Raw genomic sequence first — 24,325 nt, 5'->3', positions numbered from 1 at the left:
TCTCTGGACCTGGTCGCCGTCTTTGCGCGGTCGCGGTCGCGCGTGGCCGCGGTCTCCTGGTGTGTCGCTGTCGCTGTCCCGGTGTCGCTACCCGCTAGGGCTGCACCATGTACCACAGCAGCAGCCAGAAGCGGCACTGGACCTTTGCGAGCGAGGAGCAGCTGGCGCGCCTGCGGGCCGACGCCAACCGTAAATTCAAGTGCAGAGCGGTGGCTAACGGGAAGGTGAGGTCCCGCAGGGCAGCCCCTGCGCCCACGCGAGCGCCTGCGGGAACTTGCGGCCTCTCCTGAAGTCTTCGCTTTGCCTGCAGGCAGGCGGGCGGGCAGGGAGCGCGGAGAGCGCTTCTGGCTGGAGCCGGTGCAGACAGACGCGGGACCCAGGCTGGCCGTCACAGGATGACTAACTCCTGGGAAAAGGCCACAATTAAGCCTTGGGGGATGTCGAGTTTGAGCAGGACTCGAACTGGTCACTTGTCCTGCAGGATGTCAGGACAAACCATTCTCAGTAGTTGGCACTCTAGTGGGGCAAAGGATGGTCCGGCAGACACAGCCGCTGGTGCAGAATCGTGGTCATTGTGGGCAAAACTGTACCTGTGCTACAGGGATTGAGGAACGTAGCCAAGGAACTTGTAAACGGAAGCCTAAGGTTGAAACTCATGCCGAAACTGAAGGGAGTCTTTCCAAGACTTGAAATGGGGAAATGACACGTTGGGTTTGCTTTCCATAAACAACCCTCACGCACAAGGTTGCACCAGGAAAGGAAGTAGACAGTTGACACAAGCCAGTTGAGCATGGTTTGATCTATGGTCCTCTCCTCAGGTCTTCTTTCTGTTGTACTGACTTAAGGTGACATTATACTAGCTCCGACAGATTTCAAGTAAATAATATTTGCACTCCCAAAACAACGAGGTAGCAAATACACTGAGTCATTTGTTGCTGATTTCTTTAGTTTGGGTGACAGAGAGATTGACTGAAAAAATGGGAATTGGGAGATATCTAACCAATGAAAAAAGTATTGATTTACAGATAATGGTATCAGACCTGGGAGCATATAGGTACATGCTCTGCCATGGTTGTTTACAAATATCCAACTGATATTTGGGGAAATTGAGAGATGATGGTGTAAATTCAGGTTATTTATTTTGCTTATTATTTCCTAAAATATTTTGTGTAATGCTTAGCAAACGTACAAAGAGAAAGTGGTGTGAAGTATTTTCCCTTTGTTGAAGATAGAAATCAAATTTAAGCAGGATGGAGAAGACGGTTTTACAGTTAATTCACTGAATTTATGTTGAAATGTTTGCTCTGTTTAAAGGTTCTTCCAAATGATCCAGTGTTTCTTGAGCCTTATGAAGAAATGACACTTTGCAAATACTATGAGAAAAGATTATTGGAATTCTGTTCGGTATTTAAACCAGCAATGCCACGTTCTGTTGTGGTAAGTCATGGTTGTGAATATAATGTTTTAGCAAGCTTGTGAGAACTGAACTCTTCTAAATTTCCTGTTAAATTCTCTCTTTACTCTAGAAGACTCACCTTAGTTGTGCTTAATTTTGTCACATTTTTTTCAAGTAGCAAAATTGTATTTATGTTAGAATTAGGCTTTAGGCTAGAGTAGTCTTAACTATAGAACTAAATAGGCCCCCAACTACATAACAGAAAACAACAAAACAAAACAGTTGTATCTTCTCATACAGTACAGGCATCTCATCAGGAAGTCGCTCTCTTTAGTCTTGACTAGAATCTCAGGCTCCTGCTCTCTTGTGCCTCTAATGTTGGCTCACCTAGTAGACCTCTGCTTCTGAGTGGACAAGAGGGAAGTCTGGAGAAGGCATATCCACTGTTTGAACTCTGGGCTGAAAATCGGCAGACATCCCACTAATTCTGTTAATAGACAGAAGCAAGACTGAGGAATGTGGCTTCTGCCTAGGTGCTCATTTCCCTGAGTCAAGGCCTGAACAGTAATGAATCTTAAGTGAAACTTGTGTATGAATCAGCTATAGTTTTTTTGTAAATATTGATATATTCATACATGTATCAATATGAGTGAGAAAAACTGATTTTTGTGAGATTTTTAAATAAAGGCCTTAAATTATAAGTTGCTATATTTTGTGAATAGGGCATCTTCAACTCCATTTCATAGTCTGCTGTACAGTTTGTGACATCCTCATTTTTTGGGGGGAAAAGAAAAGCCATTTTTCTTCTGGCCTTCTTGACTAGAGAAAGTAGAATTGGGATTCAAGTATAACCAGAGCGTTTTCAGTTCTGCTCATCTCAGTACCTATTTGAAGCCATCCCTTGCCTTCCAGCTGCAACTCCTGCCCCAAGACCTTTTGAAACTTTCATTAGAAGTTGTTAGAGCTTTATCTTTTGGCTTATTACTGGTTTCTTGGCAAGATAGTCTCAGGTCACATCAGCCTTGAGTTCATTACTTCCAGAGAACGACCTTGAACTTGTGATTCAATCCCTTCAACCTAACTGCAAATCTGGTATTATGTAGTACTGGAGTGCATGCATGCTGGCAGGCACACTACCAACTGAGCTGTATCACAGGCTCAAATGACTCAGGATTATTAGTTTATATGGTTCTGAGTGTTGTGTTTCCTACTAGAGAGAGTGGTCAGTGGTGAGAAGGAATAAGTAACTGGTATTAAAAAGCTAAACAACAAAGAAATAAAAAAGCTGGTGTTAAGGCTTGCTCTCTAAAGCACCTTTGCCTTGCTTATTACTCTCAGGGCTAGTTAGTTGTAAAGATCAAGTATTAAAGGCTGTTTTTAAAGTGAATGAATAGAGAAGAACTACCTAAGATCCTCCATTTTTATAGTAGAAAAAAATGGAAGAATATTAAATACACATATTTATAGTTTATTTTTAAGTTGCAGACTTATCTGAGAGATGAAACAGCCATGAACAGTATTAGATACAGTTGATTAGTTTCTATAATGAAATTTGGATTTTGTCTTTTTCATTATAAGAGCTGTAGAATTAGGTGGTAGGATTAAATTATCTCTTTGGGTCAAGCAATTCTTGAATGAATGTTACAAAATTTGTCTATACAATGAATACAAATTTTGTTGTTTAACATAAATTGATAGCAAATTTTATTGAAGGATATTTCCTGTTATCAGTTAAATAAATGGTTAGTTTACTGTTTTGTCATGTGATAATAATAGTTGAAGCTTCAGGTAGTTCTTAGTTAAGTATAGCCTCTGACCTTTGATAAATGTCTGAATAAATCAGATAACTTGTGATATTACTTTATAGAGATAGCAGTATTTTACTAATGTGTTGTAAGGATTGGAGTATATTGGTGTTTTGAGATTTACACAGTGAGCTTACTTATTGGATGGGATGTATCAGGTGACACGAGGTGCTGCAGGTTGGCAGCAGTCATCCTGGCTCACCACAGATCTGAAGTGACAGTCATTTTATTCTGTTAGCAGTTTTTCAAGATTGGGTCGCCTGTGATCACTTATTTTAATGCTTAAATTTTTCTGATTTTAAGTATTCATGTTGCTCTGAATTCTGACAAACATACATACACACACACACACACACATTCTTAAATTCAGTGACTGCAGAAAGGATTGTTCTTCGTAGGCTGGGGACAAGTAGCTGAAACATGAAAGAGGCTCTTTTGATTGTGGTGTTTTTGTTGTATTGCGTCCCAGTTTATTTTATACAAGCAAAATTCAGAAGTATTGGTGTGGAGAACCTTTTCAAGTAAGCCTCCTGAGCATGAGTCAGTAATCTTTTCAAAATTTAACGTGGACCATGTAAGTAGATCCTGCTTTTATAGATGCGTATATTTCTTTCTTTTAATCTTAGGGTACAGCTTGTATGTATTTCAAGCGTTTTTATCTTAATAATTCAGTAATGGAATATCACCCCCGGATAATAATGTGAGTATAAATTTGTCTTTTTGTTTTCATTGAAGATGTTTATAATGTGTGGACATTTGTCTGTGGGGATTATATGAGTTTATTGACTTAATTAAGGCCAGTTTAGTCTTGATTTTTTTTTTTCCTATTTGAGTGTAAGGTCTCCTTCCTTGCCATTATCTTCTATGTTGCTAATGGCATTTGAACTGCTATTTGTCTACCATTCACAGAATTTTTCTTTAACCTAGCAATTTTGCTAATACCACTGTCAATGGCATCTTTATGCTCCCGATTGTTCAGGCTAAGAATCTTTTGTGGTAATTACTTTCTCCACTCTCATCAGTTTACCAATCCTGTAGCTTCATATCAATTTTGGTTAAGAAAATTTGGTTTCTTCTCTTTGCTAAGCATTATACTTACTAAAGATAAGGACAGAATTAGTATAGGACTCATCACCGAATTTGCTGTCATTCATGCTTCTGTTTTTTTTTTTTTTCCACTCTATTCTCACCACCTTTATTCTGTTTACTCTATTTTCCCACTCTATTCTCAGGCCTTTATTCTTACTAGCTTCTGAAAGCTGTGAGCAGTAACCTTCTTACTAGTTCCCCTCTCTGACCTAAATTTAGTACTCAGGTGCATTTCCTGCTTGTCCATAAACTCGTAACTCTGCTCAAAGAATCTGAGACATCTACTGACAACCTTCTGCAATGTTAATTATGTTACCTGTCTTCTTTGGTCACAAGGTACATACATGTGTACTATTCTGTTTTTAAATTAACTCTTCATTTATATTTCTTGATACACACTACTTTTATTCTTTATTTTGTTCTAAGTTTCTGTCTGAATTTTATGAAGTTAATGTTGACTAAATGCTGTAGCAGTATTAGATAATGGCTCTACTTAACTTACCATTTCTCTTAAGTCTCCTAATGAATAAAAGTTTGAAGAGGAACTCATTTTTAACTTACATTTCCTTTTTTTTAATGTCCTGCAGTGTCTAGCATAGTCGCATGTAAATATTAAACAATGTACAAAGTACTTTAAGGAATATTTACATATTTCTGCCCTCCATTATTTCTTCATGTAGGCTCACTTGTGCATTTTTGGCCTGCAAAGTAGATGAATTCAATGTGTCTAGTCCTCAGTTTGTTGGAAATCTTCGAGAGAGTCCCCTTGGGCAGGAGAAAGCACTGGAACAAATTTTGGAATATGAACTACTACTTATACAGCAGCTTAATTTTCACCTTATCGTCCACAATCCGTATCGACCGTTTGAAGGCTTCCTCATTGATATAAAGGTAAACTTACTCATAGGAAATGAGCTAATATATGTACTCCTTTGTTATTCTTTGCTAAGAAGAACTGAAAACTAACTAGTAATATTCTAAATGGCACAGTATATTTGCAACTTGAGAGTCTGTGCTGGCTCTTCTAGGGTAATAGTGTTTAAACTTTAATGCCTTAGCGTCCACCTGAAGAGTTTGTTATCTTAGATTGTTAGATAGGAATTTCCAGGTTTCTGGTTTATTAATCTGTTGTAGGAGATTGTGAGTTTATAGTAATGCTCTTAAAGAATTATGGTAATTCTTCTAATTGATGTATATTTTCATAGATCTGGGCCTAGAGACTTACAGAACCTTAAAAAGGTACCAACCTGAAACTAAATTTTAAATGGCTCCTATTTTTAATGTTTTATGAACTTAGGTCACAAACATAAGAACCAAAATTATAAGTAAATAGCTGGGTCCTCGGGAAGTTTAGGCTGCAGGATCACTTGAACCTGGAAGTGTGAGACTAGCCTGGCAGTGTGGTTTTACTGCACCACTGAACATGTAGCACAGATAAGTGCATGTGCGTGTTTTATGTATTTATATGTGCCATGTATTGATACATAGGTAAATATTGACATAGTCAACTTAACTTGTTGAAAAGTCTAAGTAAGGTTGAAGAGAAGTCAAGAGCTGGTTTTTCTCAGTTAAGCAGCTATGGATATTGTTTATATGTTTATATGCTAAATATGTTTGAGCATTCAGCCTAGAAACAGGACAGTGCATGACAACTTTCATAGGCCTTACAGTTTAGTGTGTTAGATAGCTATTAGTTTACTAAATTTTATAGAGGGAAATATAAATTCTCTATAAAAAGATGGCCAATTGAAAGGCAAGGAAGACATTGTTGAGAAAGCATCACTTGAAGTGAAATTCAAATCAAGATTAGGAATCAGGTGCCAAAAGAACATCCCACCAGAGACCATCCTAGTGGATCCTTCACTGGCATTAGAACCTAAGGACAAGCAGGCAAGAAAGAGTAATGCGCGAATCAATCCCATACCAGTTTGGATTCACAGGGGTATTTATTTTAGGGGAAAACTTACAGAACACGGTCAGTCAGACTCGCTGATGCAAGAGCCGGAACCAAGGGAGCTGAGGCTTACCGCTCTTTTTTAAAGAGCAATAGGCCACGCCCCAGTGGGCTGGTATTTCAGTGGCTGAAGGAGCGGAAGGTGCTCCTGCAGCAAAAGAGGGCCTTCTTTCTTTCATGTCCTGTAAAGGATTCCAGCAGAAGGCGTGACACCGATTAGGAGCAGATCTTTCCACCTTAAAAGATCTGGTAAAGGTGTATCTTCTTCCTTCAGAAGTCTGGATTAGACGGGGATCTTCCCCCTTCAAATGATTTCATTAAGCAGAAATCCCTGACTGGTGTGCCCAGCCATTTTTGGCTTCATTTAATTCCTAATGTAGTCAAAACAGCCATCACAGCGTCTGATAAGATTGGACATCTGTATGTGTCATGCATTGTGCAGAGAGGGGTAACAGTGAGGACTGCTCATGGGAAACATTTAAAGGGCAGCTGAGTAATGAAGAGACTCCTAAGGGACTACACTTTATACGGAAAGCTCATCAGCTTTCTAATTCTGCTCCGATCAGGCGAAGAAAAAGTAGGTTAATAATGTTTGCTGAGTTTAGTACCAGAAAAGTCATTTATGATTTTGTTGAAATTTGTCTTTGAAGTGTAGAAGGAAAAGAAGAAGATTGGTGGCTTTGTGGGAATAAATTGAAAGAGAACAGACTGTAGAGATGGTTTACCAGTAAAGGGATTTAACAGGGTTCAATTTCCAGCACCTACATGGCAACTCATAGTTGGCTGTAATTCCAGTTCCAAGGGACCCAGTGCCTTCTTCTGTCCCTCTTGAGCATCAGGCATGCATGTAGTGCACAGACATACATACATGCAGGTGTACGTAGTGCACAGACATACATGCAGGCAAATACCTATACACGCCGTATGCATCAAAGTAAATAAAATTTAAAAAAATTATAACGAAAAGGAAGGAGAGTCCCAGAACTCAGAATTGTGTCTGTCCAACTTGGGCTACATAGTAAGATCCTGTCCAGGAAGGGGAAAATAGGGGGAAAAAAAGTGTGTTTATTATGTTTTCTTAATGACTACATATACTTTGAGACACTAGATGAATATGTTATTGTGTGAATTATATCACTGTCTTCCACCTTTATTTATTGTCCTTGGCTAAGTGCTACATGCATGGAGCAGTCATATGTTCTTATAACAGTGGCTTCTATTACTCAATTATGGGCCTGCATGATGTATTTTTAGAGTTATTGTTAGTAAGTAGAATATGCTCTAAAATAATAATTTACAATATATAGTGCAGCAGTAACATAGACCAGTAACATAGTTGCTTATCATTTTTCAGAATTTTGTAATGTACATACTTGTGTCTTATGCTGAATTGTAGTCTTGTTTGCACAAGTATCACTACAAACGTACTTGTTATGGATGTGAAATCACTAAATAATAGGAAATGTTCAGCTGCATTAGAGCCTTGAGGAACTCATGTCTCTTACTATTAAAAGAAAAATTTGTTTTGTGCTCTAGAGATGGATACTTTGTATTGGTATGGATCTTGGTTTATTGATACAAGTTTTAGGTCAATTTTGTTATATGTAATTTCTGCTCTTGATTAAGGCATTATATTTGTGCAGTTCATTTAAAAATGCAATGTATAAATTAAGAAATACGGGTTAATAGATAATCATCTGTAATAGTCAAGATTATAGTCATGTTAGTTAGGTTTTCTAGATAGAGATTGATTTCAGTTAGTTAGGTATTCTTCAAATCTTTCAGAGACCTTCAGAATATGGCATTCAAATTTTTAAGAACTTAGGACTTTTCATAACAATGAGACACATCTGCTCCTGGCAGCAACAATCTACTTCAAGAGGAAGATGGGCATCAAAGAGTCTCCTTATAGAGTTTGCTAGCCATTTGGGCAAGAAACTGCTCTTGCCTGGACTGTTTGATGAACTGAACGTGCAGGACCCACAAAGAGATGACTGCTAAACTTGTCTAAAGGTGAGATGATCCTTCGAGGTTCCTGCTTCATGAAAGAGTCCGCTAGACATTCTACAAGACACAGAAAAATATGACTGGCAAACTGCCAATATAGATGGAACTGTCTTTGAAATTTCCTGCTTAATGGAAAAGTCTGCTGGATATTATGGGCCTGTGGGCTGAGGATGGATGCCCCAACGGTACAGAAGAAGTTTGGGTGACTGTCCAGGCAGCGAGATGTCTCTTGTCAATTTTGTAGCACAAAACTTGCATACATAACTTCATTAAACAGTTTCTCTTTGAAGTGGAAAGAGGTAAGATGGAAGAAATATTGAATATAAAAGTGTTTAATTTTGCAGAAAAGAATCAACACGTTTCAATACTGATCCAAGGAGCTAGTAATAAAAAAGACTAAGGAGGAAGCAGAGACCATATAATAGAGCTATGGATTCTTTATGAACAATATACAGGAGATAAGCATGGGGTTTGAAATGGTACAGTTAGCCTTAGAAAGGTGGACAAGCTTTTGTGTTGACATGAGAAAGGGAGAGTCTGGATGAAGATGCTGTTGTATCTGGGGATTTGGTGGAAATAGTTCTTTTCCTTTTTAAATGCAGAGATAATTTTCCACAGAATGGTGGATTTAAGGTCTAGTAAAGACATTAAGGTAGAAAATACTGACTATCATCAGTAACAAATGGAAGAACAAATTTTCTAGGACAACATTATATTGGTAGACAAAGCTGAGAGACATATCAAGATGAGAGAATTTGGGTTTATAGTAGTATCCCAAAACCGCTTTTGTAGAGTTTTCTGGCAGTGCCAAGAAATCAAAAGTATAGAAATTGGATTCATGTACTGTTGGAATTGGTGCTAGCTGCCTTTCCAGAGGAACTGAGCTTAGTTCCCAGCACCCACATCTGGTGGTTCAAAATTGACTGTTACTCCAGCTGCAGGAGATCCAACACAACACCCTTTTCTGTTTCTGTGGGCACTGTGCATGATGCATGCACTCACACAAACACAGATGAAAGTAAAAATGAATCTTTAAAAGTACAGGAAAGAAGTGATTGAAGACTCTGATAAGTGAGATCAGGTAGAAGGATTCATACCCCAATGGTCTGAGGTTTGCAAGAACAGCATGAAAAAAATAAGCAGAATCCTGAGAAAAGGGGGCATCTGCAGTCGGAATGGAGTGGTTCCATTATTTCAGGGTCAGACATTTGGGGGAAATGACTTGGCCATGTGTAGCTCCACATTTGAACCTGATATTTACAGGTTGTCTTTCTGCTTCAGGACTTGACTATGAGCATCTCAAGTCAGTCTGAGGGATTGAGACTTCAGTAATTGACAGGTGCTATAAGGTCTCAGATTTCGTGTGCATAGTCTAAACACATTTCTTTAGCTATTTGGGAAGGCTGATGGATCCAAAATCATTTCCATTTATTTTCCTCAACAGTATACATTAGGACAAATTTTCTACGATATTGATAAGGTACAACAGTTCCTAATTTGACATTACAATTGCCTGTATTGCCTGGTTCTACTTTACCTGAAAGTAATATATCTTGGATCTGCCTTGAATGCAGTAGAAACTCTAGGAGCCTACCCATCTAACTTTGAAAAGGACTAAATTTAAGAATATTAAGTATTACTGTCTTGAAGCATGTGTTTCTGTTTTGTTCTTAGAGGCATATATTTCTAATCATGGTTCTGGTTCCAAAAGTGTTTGAAAGCCATATCAGAGAAAACAGAATGAAATGTTGAGAATTTGATGTCTATAATTAAGCTCCATTCAATTAGTACATACAAACAATCTAACAGTGAAAGATTAGTTTTTGGGACATAGCAAAGGAACTACTTTCAATAATCATTCTTTATTAAGCCCCTGCTAATTGCTGTATGTTTTTTAATGGTTATTGATCTTCAGTAAACTCTCAGAAATTATGACATCTGTATACTTTCTTTCTAGACTCGATACCCCATGTTGGAGAATCCAGAGATTCTGAGGAAAACAGCTGATGATTTTCTTAGTAGAATTGCATTGACAGATGCTTATCTTTTATACACACCTTCACAAATTGCCCTGACTGCCATTTTATCAAGTGCCTCTAGGGCTGGAATTACTATGGAAAGGTATCGACTTGTTTATGTTAATTCAAATTTAAGTTTTACATCTTAGTAGAGTCTGAGTTTTTAAGTAGGGTTCATTAGATAATTGTCTTTGTATATGTCTTATATCAGCTAAGTTTCATGACTGAAGAAATGAAATTGCCTTTAAAAAGGTATTTAATAAAGTACTGTTGATTTAAGAGAACACATTTCTGACTAAGGTAGAAGCGAAACAGGTAGTTTTGGAAGACAACTATAGCTGTATGACAGATTTTCAAGTTGATGAACTTGTAAATGCAGCAAACCTGCATTGTTGTATCTGTCATGTGTTGGAGAGCATGTGTAACACATCCAGTAAGGATTTGTAGAAGTAATGTCTTAGGATGTATCCACATGAACACTGAAGTTAGCCGTAAATAATGTGCAGCACACACACAGACGCAGACATTCCCGTGAGTACTTTATGGGAATTAAATGCACTTGGTTTTTAATATTATCTTATGCATATATTAATTCTTAAACCTGTAACAGTACTATCGGTATATTACTAGAGAGCTAGAAGAATAGTAAATTAGAAATATTATATTCGTTATTTTCCAAATTATAATACTTTTTATTGTTTATAATTTCTTATGACAGTGTTTTTATTTCATTTTTATAAATAGCTGAAGGAGGTAAAATTTTCTAAGCTTAAACTATCTTATATACTTACAGTTTCAAAATACAGTAGTAAGACAGTAGCAAACATGAACAGATGTAATTTAGTTTTTGGCCTCTCTCATTGGGAATATTTTTTATCATTATAGAAGTACCAATATTCCTGACCCTCAGATACCATATTTTCGTAAGGCAGCATATATACCAAGCTAGCTTTATATAACTTAAATAGTTACAAATTTTGAAACACATTTGATTTGCCTCTAGGGTAAGGGATTGTGACCACCTTCTAACTGTGTACATGAAAATATATGCCATGAGTAGACGTGCCTATGAAGACAAAAGGGTGGCAGATCGCTAGAGTTAGAGTTAGGTAGTCATGAGCTACCAGGTATGGGTTCTGGGAACCAGACTTGAGTCTCTAGAAGAGCAGGATGTGCTGTTAAACATTGAGATATCTCTTCAGCCCCAAGTACAACTCTGTGTAGATTTAATCCTATAGTGAGTTATATCCCATTTATTTACTAAGCAAACGTTTAGTGAGCTTCTGCTATGTTACACTTAGGTACAAGAATAAAACCGTGCATTAAATAGGAAAGACATCCATGTCAATAGTTGACTTGTCTTCTTAGGTGTGGAGCCTCTGTAAGAGATAGCTTATCTTTAATTTCAGCCTGTAGTAGATGGAAACAGGAATGTCAGGAGTTAAAGGTTGTCTTCAAAAGCTATAATGAGTTCTAACTGGGCTACATGAGACCCTGTTTAAAAAAAAATTAGAATGATATAAAACTGAAAGAATAAAAAGAAACATAAGGAAGATGGCAAATGTATAACAAGACAAGAATAAGGAAATTAGTTAATATGTACCATAATAACCCAAACCAAAGTTTCATATATAGTTTAATCTAGATAGTTTAAGATACTGCAATAACAGTTCTTAAAACTCTTTATTCATAACCTATTTATCTGGGAGAAAAAATACTTTTCATATTTATGTCTAAAGATCTAGGATCATTTGGGATTATAGCACCTATACATGATGTATTTGCATGTAAAATTTCAGAGGAACTAAAATTTAAACAAAATGTAATTAGGGTTTATAAAAACAGTTGTAGAAAGATTTTTAACATGTTTGCTTTGGACTTGATAAGATGTAACAGAATTACAAAGCATAAGATGATATCTTGTTGATAGATTTCTTGTTAATGCTCAAATCCAGCCACAGGTAGAGTGACATTGTTACTAAGGGGGACCATATTCTGTATCTTCTACCTTTGATCTTAGTTAATCTGTCTACAGCTCACACTCCTCATGAATCACATAAAGTTAGGCTGAGAGAATACCTATATCGTTCGTTTAATATAAAACGATACATATTGGTCATTAGTACTGTTATCTTATCTCTGAAAGGTTATACATAATAAAATTTAAATAAACTTTGAACAGTACACATCTCTTAAGCAAAAAATGATAGTAAATCTTTCAGACTATAATAGCTGTAGGTTTTAGTACTGTGGAGTTTTCCAATATTATGTAATATTTTTAAGTAATTTTAAAACTGTACTTGATGAAATAAACATGGAGGAAAATAATTTATGCCTTGTCTTTTCAATGTGCTGTGTGATTTCATTGAGTTAAAATGCCGTTTTTTCCCTTCAATAGCTATTTATCAGAGAGTCTGATGCTGAGAGAAAATAGAACTTGCCTGTCACAGTTCCTGGATATAATGAAAAGTAAGTGCTATTACAGAGCTGCTCTCTAAGTAAATGTTTTGGTATTTAATGTGCAGTGGTAGATTGTTGTTTACATTTACTTTTATTGAATTACTGTGTCATGATGCCTTGAAGATACACTGGTGAGAATAAATAAAAGGTATATGGAAGGAAATCTGTTTTATATGTAAAAAGAGAGTTTGACTATCAGATTTAGAAAAGACCTAGTCAAAACAAGGTTCTTTTAAAAGTATCTCCAAATATGTGAGAGACATTCAGACCCAGGGGAACTAACTACAAGGTAAGTTTACAAAATGACAGATACTAACTAGTTAATATTTTGTTACTAATGCAAAGGCAGTCATTTTCAAGTGGAGTTGAGAGGGATGAAGTGTCAATTTCAGAAGACACTGACTGTTACAGCTTAGAGGTTGATAAAAATGTAGCTTGTCAGATGAGCCTGGATTAGGATTTGGTGGTAGAGCTCATCTGGCATGTTCCAATTTTGGTTCAGACCCTAGCACCAAAACAACAACAACAACAAAATCACTACCACCACCACCACCACAACAAAAAAAACATGACGGGTGCTGCTAAAACAGTGGCCCCAAAAGGAGGTCTATGTCTTATCTTTGGAACCTGGACTTGTTACCGTAAACGAGAGTTGACGTTGTATATCGCCGGGGTTGGTGGCGCACGCCTTTAATCCCAGCACTTGGGAGGCAGAGGCAGGCGGATCTCTGTGAGTTCGAGACCAGCCTGGTCTACAAGAGCTAGTTCCAGGACAGGCTCCAAAACCACAGAGAAACCCTGTCTCGAAAAACCAAAAAATTAAAAAAAAAAAAAATGCTAGTATCCAAAGCTGCGGGTGGTGACTTGAGTTACTGAAGAGATGAATCCTCATGAACAAAAGGTAGAAAGAAACTTGAGACAGCCATAAAAAAAAGTGTCATGACAGCTAGAGAAGTGCAGTCTTGGCCTTAAAAATTGTAGCAGCCTAACAAAAAAAAAAAAAAAAAAAAACCAGAGTGCTGGCAGTCACCAGAAATGAACAAACAGAATAGATTTTTATCAGTGCCTCCAGGCAGAATTTAGCTCTTTGCCAGTACTATGATTTTGACTCAGAGAAACAGATTTCAGATTCCTGGACTCTATAAAGAGTGAGAGAATACATTTCATTTTTTAAATACATGAACTTAGTGATAATTTTAATAGTAGCCTTGGGAAACTTTTTAGAAAGACTTTGATAACACATACTAAAAACTTAGTAGTGCTGGTGTTGAGAAATCAGCTTTAGAAATTCTGATTAGAATTTCTGCTTGGTTGACCGGCGCCTAATACACACACAAAAAAAACACATATATAGTGTGTGTGTGTGTGTGTGTGTGTGTGTGTGTGTGTATCACTCATATATGTTTTTGAGAATGTAGTCCAGGCTGGACCTAAGCTTGGAATCTCTTGCCTCTATCTCGTGAGAGCAGAGATTGTAGGATATGCCACCATACTCAGTTCTTCGTTACCTGTCTTGGCAATTATTTCATAGCTATTATTTCATAGGTAAAGGCTTATTTGCCTTTTAAACCAGTAAAATACAGGATTGCAGACCTTTATTTAGGTGATAGCAAGTGTGTATAAATTATATTTTAATGTTTATTTTAAAAACTGGGAATCAAGGTATGCAGTTCTCATGCCATGGTATGATTGATGATTGAAGTGATTTTGGAGTAATGGAGTAAATGTTTAGTTTTTTTTTTTTTTTTCTTTGCATAAACTGTAAGTCTTCGTATTTACCACTAGAGGGTTCACTTCCAAAGCTAATTGTGATTTGTAATAGTAGTTCCTAACAATTTGGTAGAGGAAGATAAATAAGGATAATACACTGTTTATTTGAAGCTTAACATTTAATTACTGGTTTCTCATCTTTATTTTGTTCCACTTTAAATAAATATGACACAAGAATACTGCTTCAGAAAATACTCAGCTTTAATATGAAGGTACATATATATATGGGGGGGGGGGGGGCAGGGACAGATATTGCCCTAAAGATGTTGACATAAGTACTGATTTCCAGTTTAGTTACTAGTCTGAAGCACATGACCACACAATAAGTCCCTGGACTTATTCACGTTTTCCTTAAAAAAAAAATCTTGAAATTTTTATTTAGTTTATTATGTTGAATGACGTTAGAGCATAATTTGTTACAGAGGTATCCTTTTTTTAATTTCTTTTTTTATATGTTAGGTTTTTTTTGGTTAAAAAAAAGTATATTCTTAGGCCACCATCTGTTAATGAATATGATTGGTGGCACAGAATAAAGAATATTTACTAAATCACATAGAGATTACTTCAAATGCCCTAGATTGAGCAAAATATAAGCATGGAGGTACTTATAAAAATACTACCTAAATCATATAGCGTGCTTCTGTTTATGCCATATATAATGAAATGAATAGCAGATACCTATTACTTGAACTTAAAAGACTAGTGCTTCTTGATTTTAATATAGAATGTAAATCTGTCTTTTATTTCCTAAAGCATGTTATTTTCCTTTCTTTATATGAAAGCAAATTTTGTCTTTTTGATACAGGCTGTCCTGAACTCACTTTGGCCTTAAACTCAAGAGATCTGCCTGCCTCCGCCACTGCTTCTGGAGTGTAGACATTAAGGTTGTACCACCACACCCAGCTTAAAACAGATATTATTAAATATTTCTGTATTTCTATTTAGGCATGAGAAACCTAGTAAAAAAGTATGAGCCACCCAGGTCTGAAGAAGTTGCTGTTCTGAAACAGAAGTTAGAGCGATGTCATTCTGCTGACCTTGCGCTTAATGTGGTTACGTAAGTAGTTATGACTCCAAAGTTATGTTCATAAAGTCATTGAGTTCACTTTATTTAAATTATTTTACTGGTACAAAGTTTTTTAATCTTAGCACCTACCTAAATCAGATATATATATTTCAATTTAGTATACTGATTTTGCTTGTGCCGGGAGTTGAACCCAGGGTCTTGTCCTCATCCCTAGACTGGCCGGCTGGTGTGTAATTTCTAGTGGGAGCAAACACAAGGAAGAAATATTTGGCTTTCATCCCACAGTTCTGATTCTGAACATTACTGTGTAACTTGGCTTTCTTTTCCACTTCATGGAATTACTGGGAGTCAGTCTTCTATGAGAGCCTTAAACTTTCATTTTTTTTTTAACCAACCTTATGGTTGGTTTGAAAAACAAGCATACTGTTTTAGACTTAATCTTTGTTAACTAGTAAGGAAACTTGGCTCATTTCTGTTTGAGAAAACATTGTATCAGAGAACCAATAAAATGGACTGTTAAGTTACTTTCTCTAAGTATAAGAGCATACTTAATAGGCTAATGTGGAATTTACCATAAAATCTGTTATGCTCTGCATAAAAGATCTCGAGATTTAACTCTTTTTAAGCATGTCATAGGAATAATGCAAGTAAAAGAATTTATCTTTTGTGGACTCACTCGAAAGTTCTATTATTTAACATGTAATGGGAATTAGCTGAAGAAATTATTGAAGAAATACTAACAAATATGTATGGAAAGCTGAAGAGCGTAGCAAGGACTTCAGTGCAAGGTAGCCATGACTTAATTCCTTGAATTAAGTGTAATTATTTATAGGACTGTTGTCTTAAAGCTGTGGCTTCCAGTAAATCTTGAAATCTTTAGGTTTCGGTATCGTATTTCTGATATGAAGCCCAGCACCCACCAATCTATTCCCCACCTGTTTTTTTTTTTTTTTTTTTCTAGAAGTAGTTACTAGAACACTGAATGCCCTTTAGTTAATGTAATTATCTTGTTTTCATTCTATGGCAGAAAAGTTAAGTGGCTATGGCAGAAACTCTGTGTGAGTCTCCCTCTTCCTCAGGGATCCTTGGCCATCAGTCCATGAGGGAGGAGGGAGCGAAGCAGGGTTCAGATGGCTGTGAACATGAACAGAAATAGCCTTCCTGGAGACTGCTTCAGTGTTACAGCTCACCTTTATTCCAGAGTAAGACACACATATAAATGGGAACAGCAGCTGGGGCATCACCTCATGTGCATTTGGCAACAAGCTCGTATCAGAGAGCTGGAGCACCATTCCTAGTTATCAAATGGACACACTTGAGGTAGGTAGGTCTGGCATCCAGGTTTAAGGACAGCTTCCTGATAAGGTCAGGCTTCTGAGCCTAGAGCCTATTCAGGTAGGGAGGGAACCCTGCTAGAAAGGGCTCCTCCATTTTGCACTGGGCCCAGAGAGTTGTCTGGACATAGACTGCAGACTTAAGTGCAGGGTACTCCAATTTGTAAGGCCTGAAAACCCTGAAGTACTTACTAACTTGTCCTCCTCATTGGACCATTCAACTACTAATTCTGTTCTAGCTAATAATGGAATGGGTCATCACCCAAAATTTCCAGTTAACAGAGAGTACATTTTACTACATTTAAAGTTGCCATTTGCTTTGTACTCTACCAAGGAAATTATACATTTCTGTGAAAGTGTTTTGAGTATTTCTTTGTATAGGGAGGACTTAAAAATATTACAGACATAGGTTTTTTATAAAATACAACCAAACTTTCTACAAAGTAAAATAGACTTAAAATTATAATTTTATTAGATTTAGTGGTCAAAGTCTGTCAGATTGTTGTGTAGTTTCTAAGTATACAGTGTCTGTTCTACTCATCTCAGTGCAGGCTGAAAACAGTTAATGACACCACCAAGTAGCACTACTTCAGCACAAAGAATTTGTTTTCCTTGATCATTAGGATTTTTGCCTCTATGTTTCATTATACAGTAACTGTATTCTTCTATGTCGCTCATTGAATAAAAACCAAAGTTCCCTTTGAGCAAACTGTAAATCTGAATCATGGCCTCAGAAGTAACTTACCAGATGGGTCTATCCTCTGCCAATCTTTTCTGTGTATAAATGCATGAAATACTTCGTGTGTCCACATCATGCATTTACTATTATTAATCTTACTCTTGCCAGTCTGAGTAAAAAAAAAAAAAGTATCACCTTGATCATTTGCATTTACCCAATCACTATGAATACTGTTTCCAGGTTTGATAGCCATTTAAATTTATTTATTTTTTCTGTATTGGTTCTGATATTCTTATGCTTTCTATATTTTCACCTTTAAATTTTTAGTAGTTATTTTATATACAGTTTTTTCACTACTTTGATACTTACTTACTTTTTTAAAGAAATGCTTATGAATGTTAAGGTTTTCCCCTACAATATTAGTTTTGTGTAGTTTGCTTTTGAATATTTCATGGTTTTCTTAGATGAAATTTTTTATCATAGGTAAATTCAAAGATGTAGCAGTTGATTTATTTATTGTGTTGAGTACAGATACAAGTGGGTGCCTGTGTGTAGGGCAGAGGACAGTCTGTAAGAGTCCTCTTCTTTTTCCATATGGGTTGGGATAACAAACTTAGGCTGTCCAGCTTGGTGTCTAAACCCAGTGAACCTGTCACCAGATGTGTGGGGCCACTTTTGCCTGTCTGCTTTAATCACTGATGTATATGATACCATTCTTAATACCATAGCTTTTATACTGTGCCTTTTTATTGTTGCTAGGTGTGAGACCTAGTGGGCCTCAAACTCTGTCCTCCTGCCTCACCCACTCAAGTGTTCACATTTCAGGTGTGTACCACCACTGGGCTCCACCTCAGTATGCTTTTATGATAACTGAGGCAAGATCTCCCAACACATTTTTCCTCTAGATTCTCTTTGCTATGTTCACTATAAGCTCAGGATTATCCCAAAATCTCATTAGAGTAATTAGTACTGAGTTTTATAGCTATGCTCAGCCTCTTTATAATCTTTGCAGGTTGTTGCTACAATGGGTTAAGTATTGCTTTTTTTTTTTTTTGGTTTTTCGAGACAGGGTTTCTCTGTGGTTTTGGAGCCTGTCCTGGAACTAGCTCTTGTAGACCAGGCTGGTCTCAAACTCAGAGATCCGCCTGCCTCTGCCTCCCGAGTGCTGGGATTAAAGGCGTGCGCCACGACCACCCGGCAAGTATTGCTTTTATAGTCACAAATAATCTCTTTCCAGTTTTTAGTGCCTGTTATTCAGTAAACAAATATTTTTGCTTTTGAAGATTAAGTCTCACTGTGTTAACCTAGGCTAGCCTGAACGTAAGGCAGTACTATTGCCTGTTTGAGGGTTGGCATTATAGCTGTGAGCTACCATATTGGGTTATAGCTCACATGTCCTTGCTGGTTCCTATTTTATATGTTGTCACCATCAGTGTTGCTAATTGCTTAATTATAGGAAGAAGAGGAAAGGCTATGAAGATGATGACTATGTATCAAAGAAATTCAAACAAGAAGAGGTATGTTTACTCCTAAAGGCAAACTTTTATATAATTTTTACATTTTTCTGGCACGACCTAAGTAAAATGTACTGTTCTGGAGTAGTGTAAGCATTATAGACAGGTGGGGCCATGCATGGTTTTTTTTTTTTTTTTTTTTTTTTTTTTTTTTTTGGCGGCAGGGGGTGTTTCTCTGTAGCTTTGAAATCTGTCCTGGAACTAGCTCTTAGAGACCAGGCTGACCTCAAACTCAGAGGTCCGCCTGCCTCTGCCTCCGGAGTGCTGTGGTTAAAGGTGTGTACCACCACCGCCCAGCTCAAGGGGCCATGAGTGTTTTAAACACTGTCCTGTTATGTAGCTCAAACTGGTCTTGATCGCCCAATATTCTTATTTTAGTCCTCCCAACGAGTATCTCTGAAGTTTGAAATTACAATTTTTTACTCACCTCTTTATGTGCAGTCTGAATTAAGAAACAAAACAAAACCAAAAAGAAAATAAACTTTATTTGAAAGATTTATTTTGGGTACCAGTCAGGATGGTTAGAATCCACAGCAGGGAAGGTAAGGCAGAGGGCGAGAGCACTTGCGGCAGTTGCTTGTTTACAGGGTGCTGACCAAGAAGCAGGACATTGGCTGGCTTTTTTTTTTTTTTAAGGGATTTGGTTTTTTTACACTACTGTATGAGCCAGTTCTAAAATTTGAAGAGTCCTTCCTATGTTAGAAGGCAGTGGTGCTAAATTTAATCTCTTATTCTCAAAGGATTCTTCCCCCTTGCCTTACCGCAGTTTTTAAAATTGTCTCTGAAAGTCAAAGATAAATAAGGAGAGGCAAAAGGATAGCCTTCATAGAACTCCTGCTTAGAGTGGGTGGCCGAGTCCTGTCATAAGTCAGGAGCTGAACTTAGTAGCACACTCCTGCAGTCCTAGTCCTTGGGAGGCTGGCTGCAGCCCCAAGAGGTCTCAAAAAATAAATAAATAAACAAATAAATAAATCTACAGTAGACTGTTGTCAATCAGCATTTTCTTAAAGGGAAGTAAAAAGAAAAACTGGCTCACTAATTCAATGGTACCCTTACCACATTTTTTCCCCCTTAGGAGGAATGGACTGATGATGACCTGGTAGATTCTCTCTAACCATCTGAAATGACTACGGCAGTCCTAAGCAACAGAAGTAGGAAGCATGTGTGACATTTAACTTTCTTTTTAGTACAATGTGAAAACGTCAAAATATATTAAACCTTTCTAATTATAGTTTTTGTTTGTGATTGCTTTATATAAAATATAACTTCAAAAGAGCCTGAACACCATTTATTTTGGATAATCATAACTAAGATTAGTAGCAAAATGCCCTCTATGGTGGCCAAAGTCGTACTGTGGTGCGCTTCCTTATGCTGTTTTGAACAAAATGTGATTAAACAAACCTATCCATTTAGAAGAAATTCAGAAAAACCAAACTTAGTAACAGTAAATTTTAGAAGTGCTAAGGAAATAGTTTTCATTCTCCAGAAGGTCTTACAACTGGCTTTTCAAAATGTTTCTTCAATAGACTGAACTATTTATGAATTACTGTGAGATATAGAGAGTATTGGGCAGTTATTTAGTGCTTAGGTGCTAAACCTTATTCTAAGTTAAATAACTTAAGTTACTGACATCTGGGTTTAAATAAAATAAAATTTTTGAGTCTAGATAAAAATCTTAAGTAACCACAGGTAAGTTATAGCAAATTATAGTCAGTTTTATCATTAAATGATTTATAAGTGAATCCATATAAAAAGGCATTACTGTCACTAGAAATTTGTAAATGAAATATTCAAAAGCTTAAAAATGAAATAATATAAAAACCCACAACATGGAATTACATTATTTAGATATACCTTTGTTTTTCTGTGACTTTCATGAATTATACCTCAGTGTACTAGTCTAGCAAGTAGAAAATGGAGATGATCATGATGCCTACTCCTGGAAGGCCTACCCACAGCAGTGCATGTATTTGTTGTTTGTTAACACTGTCGTAGTTTAGCAAGTAGTAGATATTACCTTAGGACCAAAGTACAGATAGGTATGTGTTTATTAGGCCAGTGTTTTGTTTTGGTTTCTGTTTTTTGGCTTTTTCTCTACTCCCCTCCCCCCACGAAAACTCTCTTGAAGAAACTATGAAACTCAGCTACTTCAAATGTAAATCTACCCAGCTTTACATACTCAAGGATACATTTCCCAAGAGGGTAGGTAGCATTTTAGTTCTGTCTAAAATATGGTGATTTATGCTCATGTTCATCTCTAATAATTACTTGTATGGCTTGAGTTTCTGCTGTTTTCTTTCTTGTTCTGGAGTAAAACTGATAAAATGTAATGCTTTTTAATAGACTAAAAACCAAAGCATATACACCCAAGTATAGTTCAAGTTAATCAACATGATAGACTATAGACAGAACTGCAGATGCTCAGTGTGTCTTCTGTTTTTCTTTTAGAACACTAAAGTTTGACACCAAAGCAGGGTTCATATATACCTCTGAAAATTTTCTACCCAGCCCCAGTTTAAAAAAAAAAGTTTCAAAGGTATAATTTCGCCACTAATCACCTAGCTACTACAGGGCCCATGAAGGTAAGAAACAAGCTTCCCACTCCAATTTAAGACATGAACATGTCAGTAAAACACAAAAATAAGGATAAATCTTTCAGATTTCTTTAAAAATAAACGGTTAAAAAGGAGAAGCATGTCAGGAATGGCAGATAGGCCATCATGGCTGAACAGTCAAGTACAATTAGTGAGGATAAACTAAAATGCTTTAAAATAGAGTTTGGACCTTGACCTATCTTTGAAAGTCCTTATCTACATTAAACAGTCTGTAGCCCTTCCACCTTGCAAACCAAGGAAATAAGATGAGTTACGGTCATAGTGCAGCCAATAAGAACAGAAACTATAATGGATTATGGAGAGAAAGGGACTGCATTGATTACAAAGCAAAACACAGTCTGTGATTTTGGGTTTTTTTTGTTTTTTTTTTCCCAGTTAATCTGGCTGAAGCTAAATAAGGGCAGTAATTTAGCTTTATGGCTACATTCAGATCCATATTTAAGCCAGGGAAATCTCTCAATGGTAGTATTTAACACCTTTCGAAAGAATACATTGAGGCCTCTTCAATTTGTTCCTCACCAAAGGGAAATAAACCCTTGATTATTTAACCTTTCACTATATACAGTATCTCTGAGGAATGCAATCAAATATTTTTGGAATCTAGGCCTTCAGGAAAACATTTTTATTGAGGGAACATTTTATTAATACCTTCCTTGGTGGTTCTTTTTAAACAAACAGGAACCTATTTTGATTACTAAGGACAGTCTGATACATATTGTTTTTTTTTTTTTTTAAGTCTTCAGCACAAGACACATTGCTTAACAAGTTGTACACTGAGTGAATAAATAAAATCCTTTGTGAAAGAAACAATAAAAATCCTCCTGGGCTTTATTCTGATATTAAAGCTTGAACTATCCCTAAGCAGAAAGAAAATTAGAATGAAGTTAAATAGTAAGATGATTAATTATGCAAGCTATCCCTTGGTTTATTTTAACTTAACCCTGTGGATACTTCACAAAAAATACAAACATAAGAACAGATGAACTATACAAACTAAATTATCCAGCAGTAAAACACGTACAAGAAGTTCAAAGATGTATAAGTTGTTAAGTGGTTGATGAGGTTGTCTGCATAATACAGTAACAAAAAAAAAAAATCTTAGGATAGACACAAGTATTCTAGCAGTTTGTCTAAACATAAAAGACATCAGTAATTTATAAAATGGTCAAATGGGTAACATGCATTGATTGGTACAATGACCAATAATATTTATTGAATTTAAACTATTTACTTGTTGTAAACATTTTAACAAAACCATGAAATCTAAATACAGTCTTTGACAATTCCAACAAAATAAGTGGTATGTTTAAAAAATAAAGCTGATGAGCATATATTCATCATCCATTCTATATATTGTCTTTCAACAGTTCCAGGAAGAATAGCACAGTATTTTTAAAAAGTATACAGCAAGATTGTTCCTATTATAATGTCAAACTCTGGAAACTGTAAATACAAATAAATTCAGTGAACAGTCAAATGGTCATATTCATAAGAAGTAAGAACAGTCTGCAATCCAGTTAAATTCTGTTGTCAATAGAATGCGTTTTCTTGTCAGTTGATTTCATAGTTCGTTTTCCAAAAGACAACAAAACTTTGGCAATTGGATATATTGAAAATATATTCTCAAAGTTCAAGACATAGCTTTTTTTCTTTATTGTGAAAGTTGAACTGTACACCAAGGCTCAGAGTTTGGTAAAGATTCCATGTGGAAAAAGTGCAAATATTCTGCACAGATAGCTTACAAAGGTGCTGGCAGTTACTAGCCAGCAGAATCTTGGGTTTTTGTTTGCATAGCTTACACATCACTGGAATGTGGAAAGGTGTGCTAATTTTTTTCTTTCTCTTTTTTTTTTTTATTTATTTTTTGGCAAGAGCAAAGGAGACATAGTGATGTGAATTCCCATGTTGGGGTGCTGATCCATGCAGAACACCAGGCTGCTACCTGACATCATTGGTTTTTGTATACTGGTTTTGTTTTTGTTGAAGCAGTTCTGTTATAGCCAGAAGTTTTTTCAGTACATGCTAGACACAAAGAAAAACAGTGTGAGTAAAAATCATTAAGCAGAGTGCAAAATTTCAATGCAGAAATTTTATTTTATTTTTTTTGTTTTTCGAGGCAGGGTTTCTCTGTGGTTTTGGAGCCTGTCCTGGAACTAGCTCTTGTAGACCAGGCTGTTCTCGAACTCACAGAGATCCGCCTGCCTCTGCCTCCCGAGTGCTGGGATTAAAGGCGTGCGCCACCACCGCCCGGCCAGAAATTTTAATTTAATAAAAACTATGTCAAACCAATGGGATTCTTAAGGACCTAGCATTCTACTCCTTACATAAAACTGAGTTCTGAATACTTAAACTTAACATTTTTAGTTGTAACCAAGAAAGAGACAATCTTATATCACTTTATATTTGCCATTATAAACCTCGGTCATAAGCTGCTTTAAGTGAAATCTTCGCCAGACAGGAAAGGAGTGCAGTGGTAGCATTTAGGATGTATGTACCTTGATTTATACTTCCCCTGTGCCTGTAAGCTCAAGAAAGACTGTCTCCAATGACCAACACTAGGTCAGTTAGAAACCCTTTCCAGGTCTAGTGCTTATTTGAAATACCCCTACATCTGTTGGTAAGGACAGGAGAAATCTATTATGGACTAATATTTTTTT

The 24,325-nt window shown here is 36.5% G+C and overlaps 2 protein-coding genes across 2 annotated transcripts in view; one reads left to right on the top strand and one right to left on the bottom strand.

The window, feature by feature from the left end:
* Ccnh (cyclin H) lies at positions 1 to 20,284 on the top strand. Its single transcript, XM_041663699.1, has 9 exons — positions 1 to 224; positions 1,315 to 1,437; positions 3,828 to 3,901; positions 4,971 to 5,181; positions 10,209 to 10,372; positions 12,668 to 12,738; positions 15,445 to 15,556; positions 18,996 to 19,056; positions 20,129 to 20,284. The coding sequence occupies exons 1-9, from the start codon at positions 108 to 110 to the stop codon at positions 20,165 to 20,167; spliced, it is 972 nt and encodes a 323-aa protein (XP_041519633.1). The 5' UTR covers positions 1 to 107; the 3' UTR covers positions 20,168 to 20,284.
* Rasa1 (RAS p21 protein activator 1) overlaps positions 19,519 to 24,325 on the bottom strand; it is a 77,955-nt gene continuing 73,148 nt past the window's right edge. The window contains exon 25 of the mRNA XM_041663697.1: positions 19,519 to 23,690. Within this exon, the coding sequence (XP_041519631.1) occupies positions 23,607 to 23,690 (84 nt within the window). The 3' untranslated portion in view covers positions 19,519 to 23,606. The remainder of the gene's footprint in view (positions 23,691 to 24,325) is intronic.

The sequence above is a fragment of the Microtus oregoni genome, unplaced genomic scaffold (genome assembly GCF_018167655.1).
Source record: "Microtus oregoni isolate MIOR12 unplaced genomic scaffold, Mior012 000014F_ref0000157, whole genome shotgun sequence".
NCBI lineage: Eukaryota > Metazoa > Chordata > Mammalia > Rodentia > Cricetidae > Microtus > Microtus oregoni.
The sequence above is the reverse complement of the archived record's forward strand: the minus strand, read 5'-3'. Positions and strand labels throughout refer to the sequence as shown.

Bases quoted from the DNA above. Each gene is read 5' to 3' on its own strand.
- Ccnh (XM_041663699.1), top strand. From the start codon at position 108: ATGTACCACAGCAGCAGCCAGAAGCGGCACTGGACCTTTGCGAGCGAG. The intron at 1,438-3,827 runs GTAAGTCATGGT...TTTTAATCTTAG, and splicing joins CAATGCCACGTTCTGTTGTG to GGTACAGCTTGTATGTATTT. The intron at 19,057-20,128 runs GTATGTTTACTC...TTTCCCCCTTAG, and splicing joins AGAAATTCAAACAAGAAGAG to GAGGAATGGACTGATGATGA.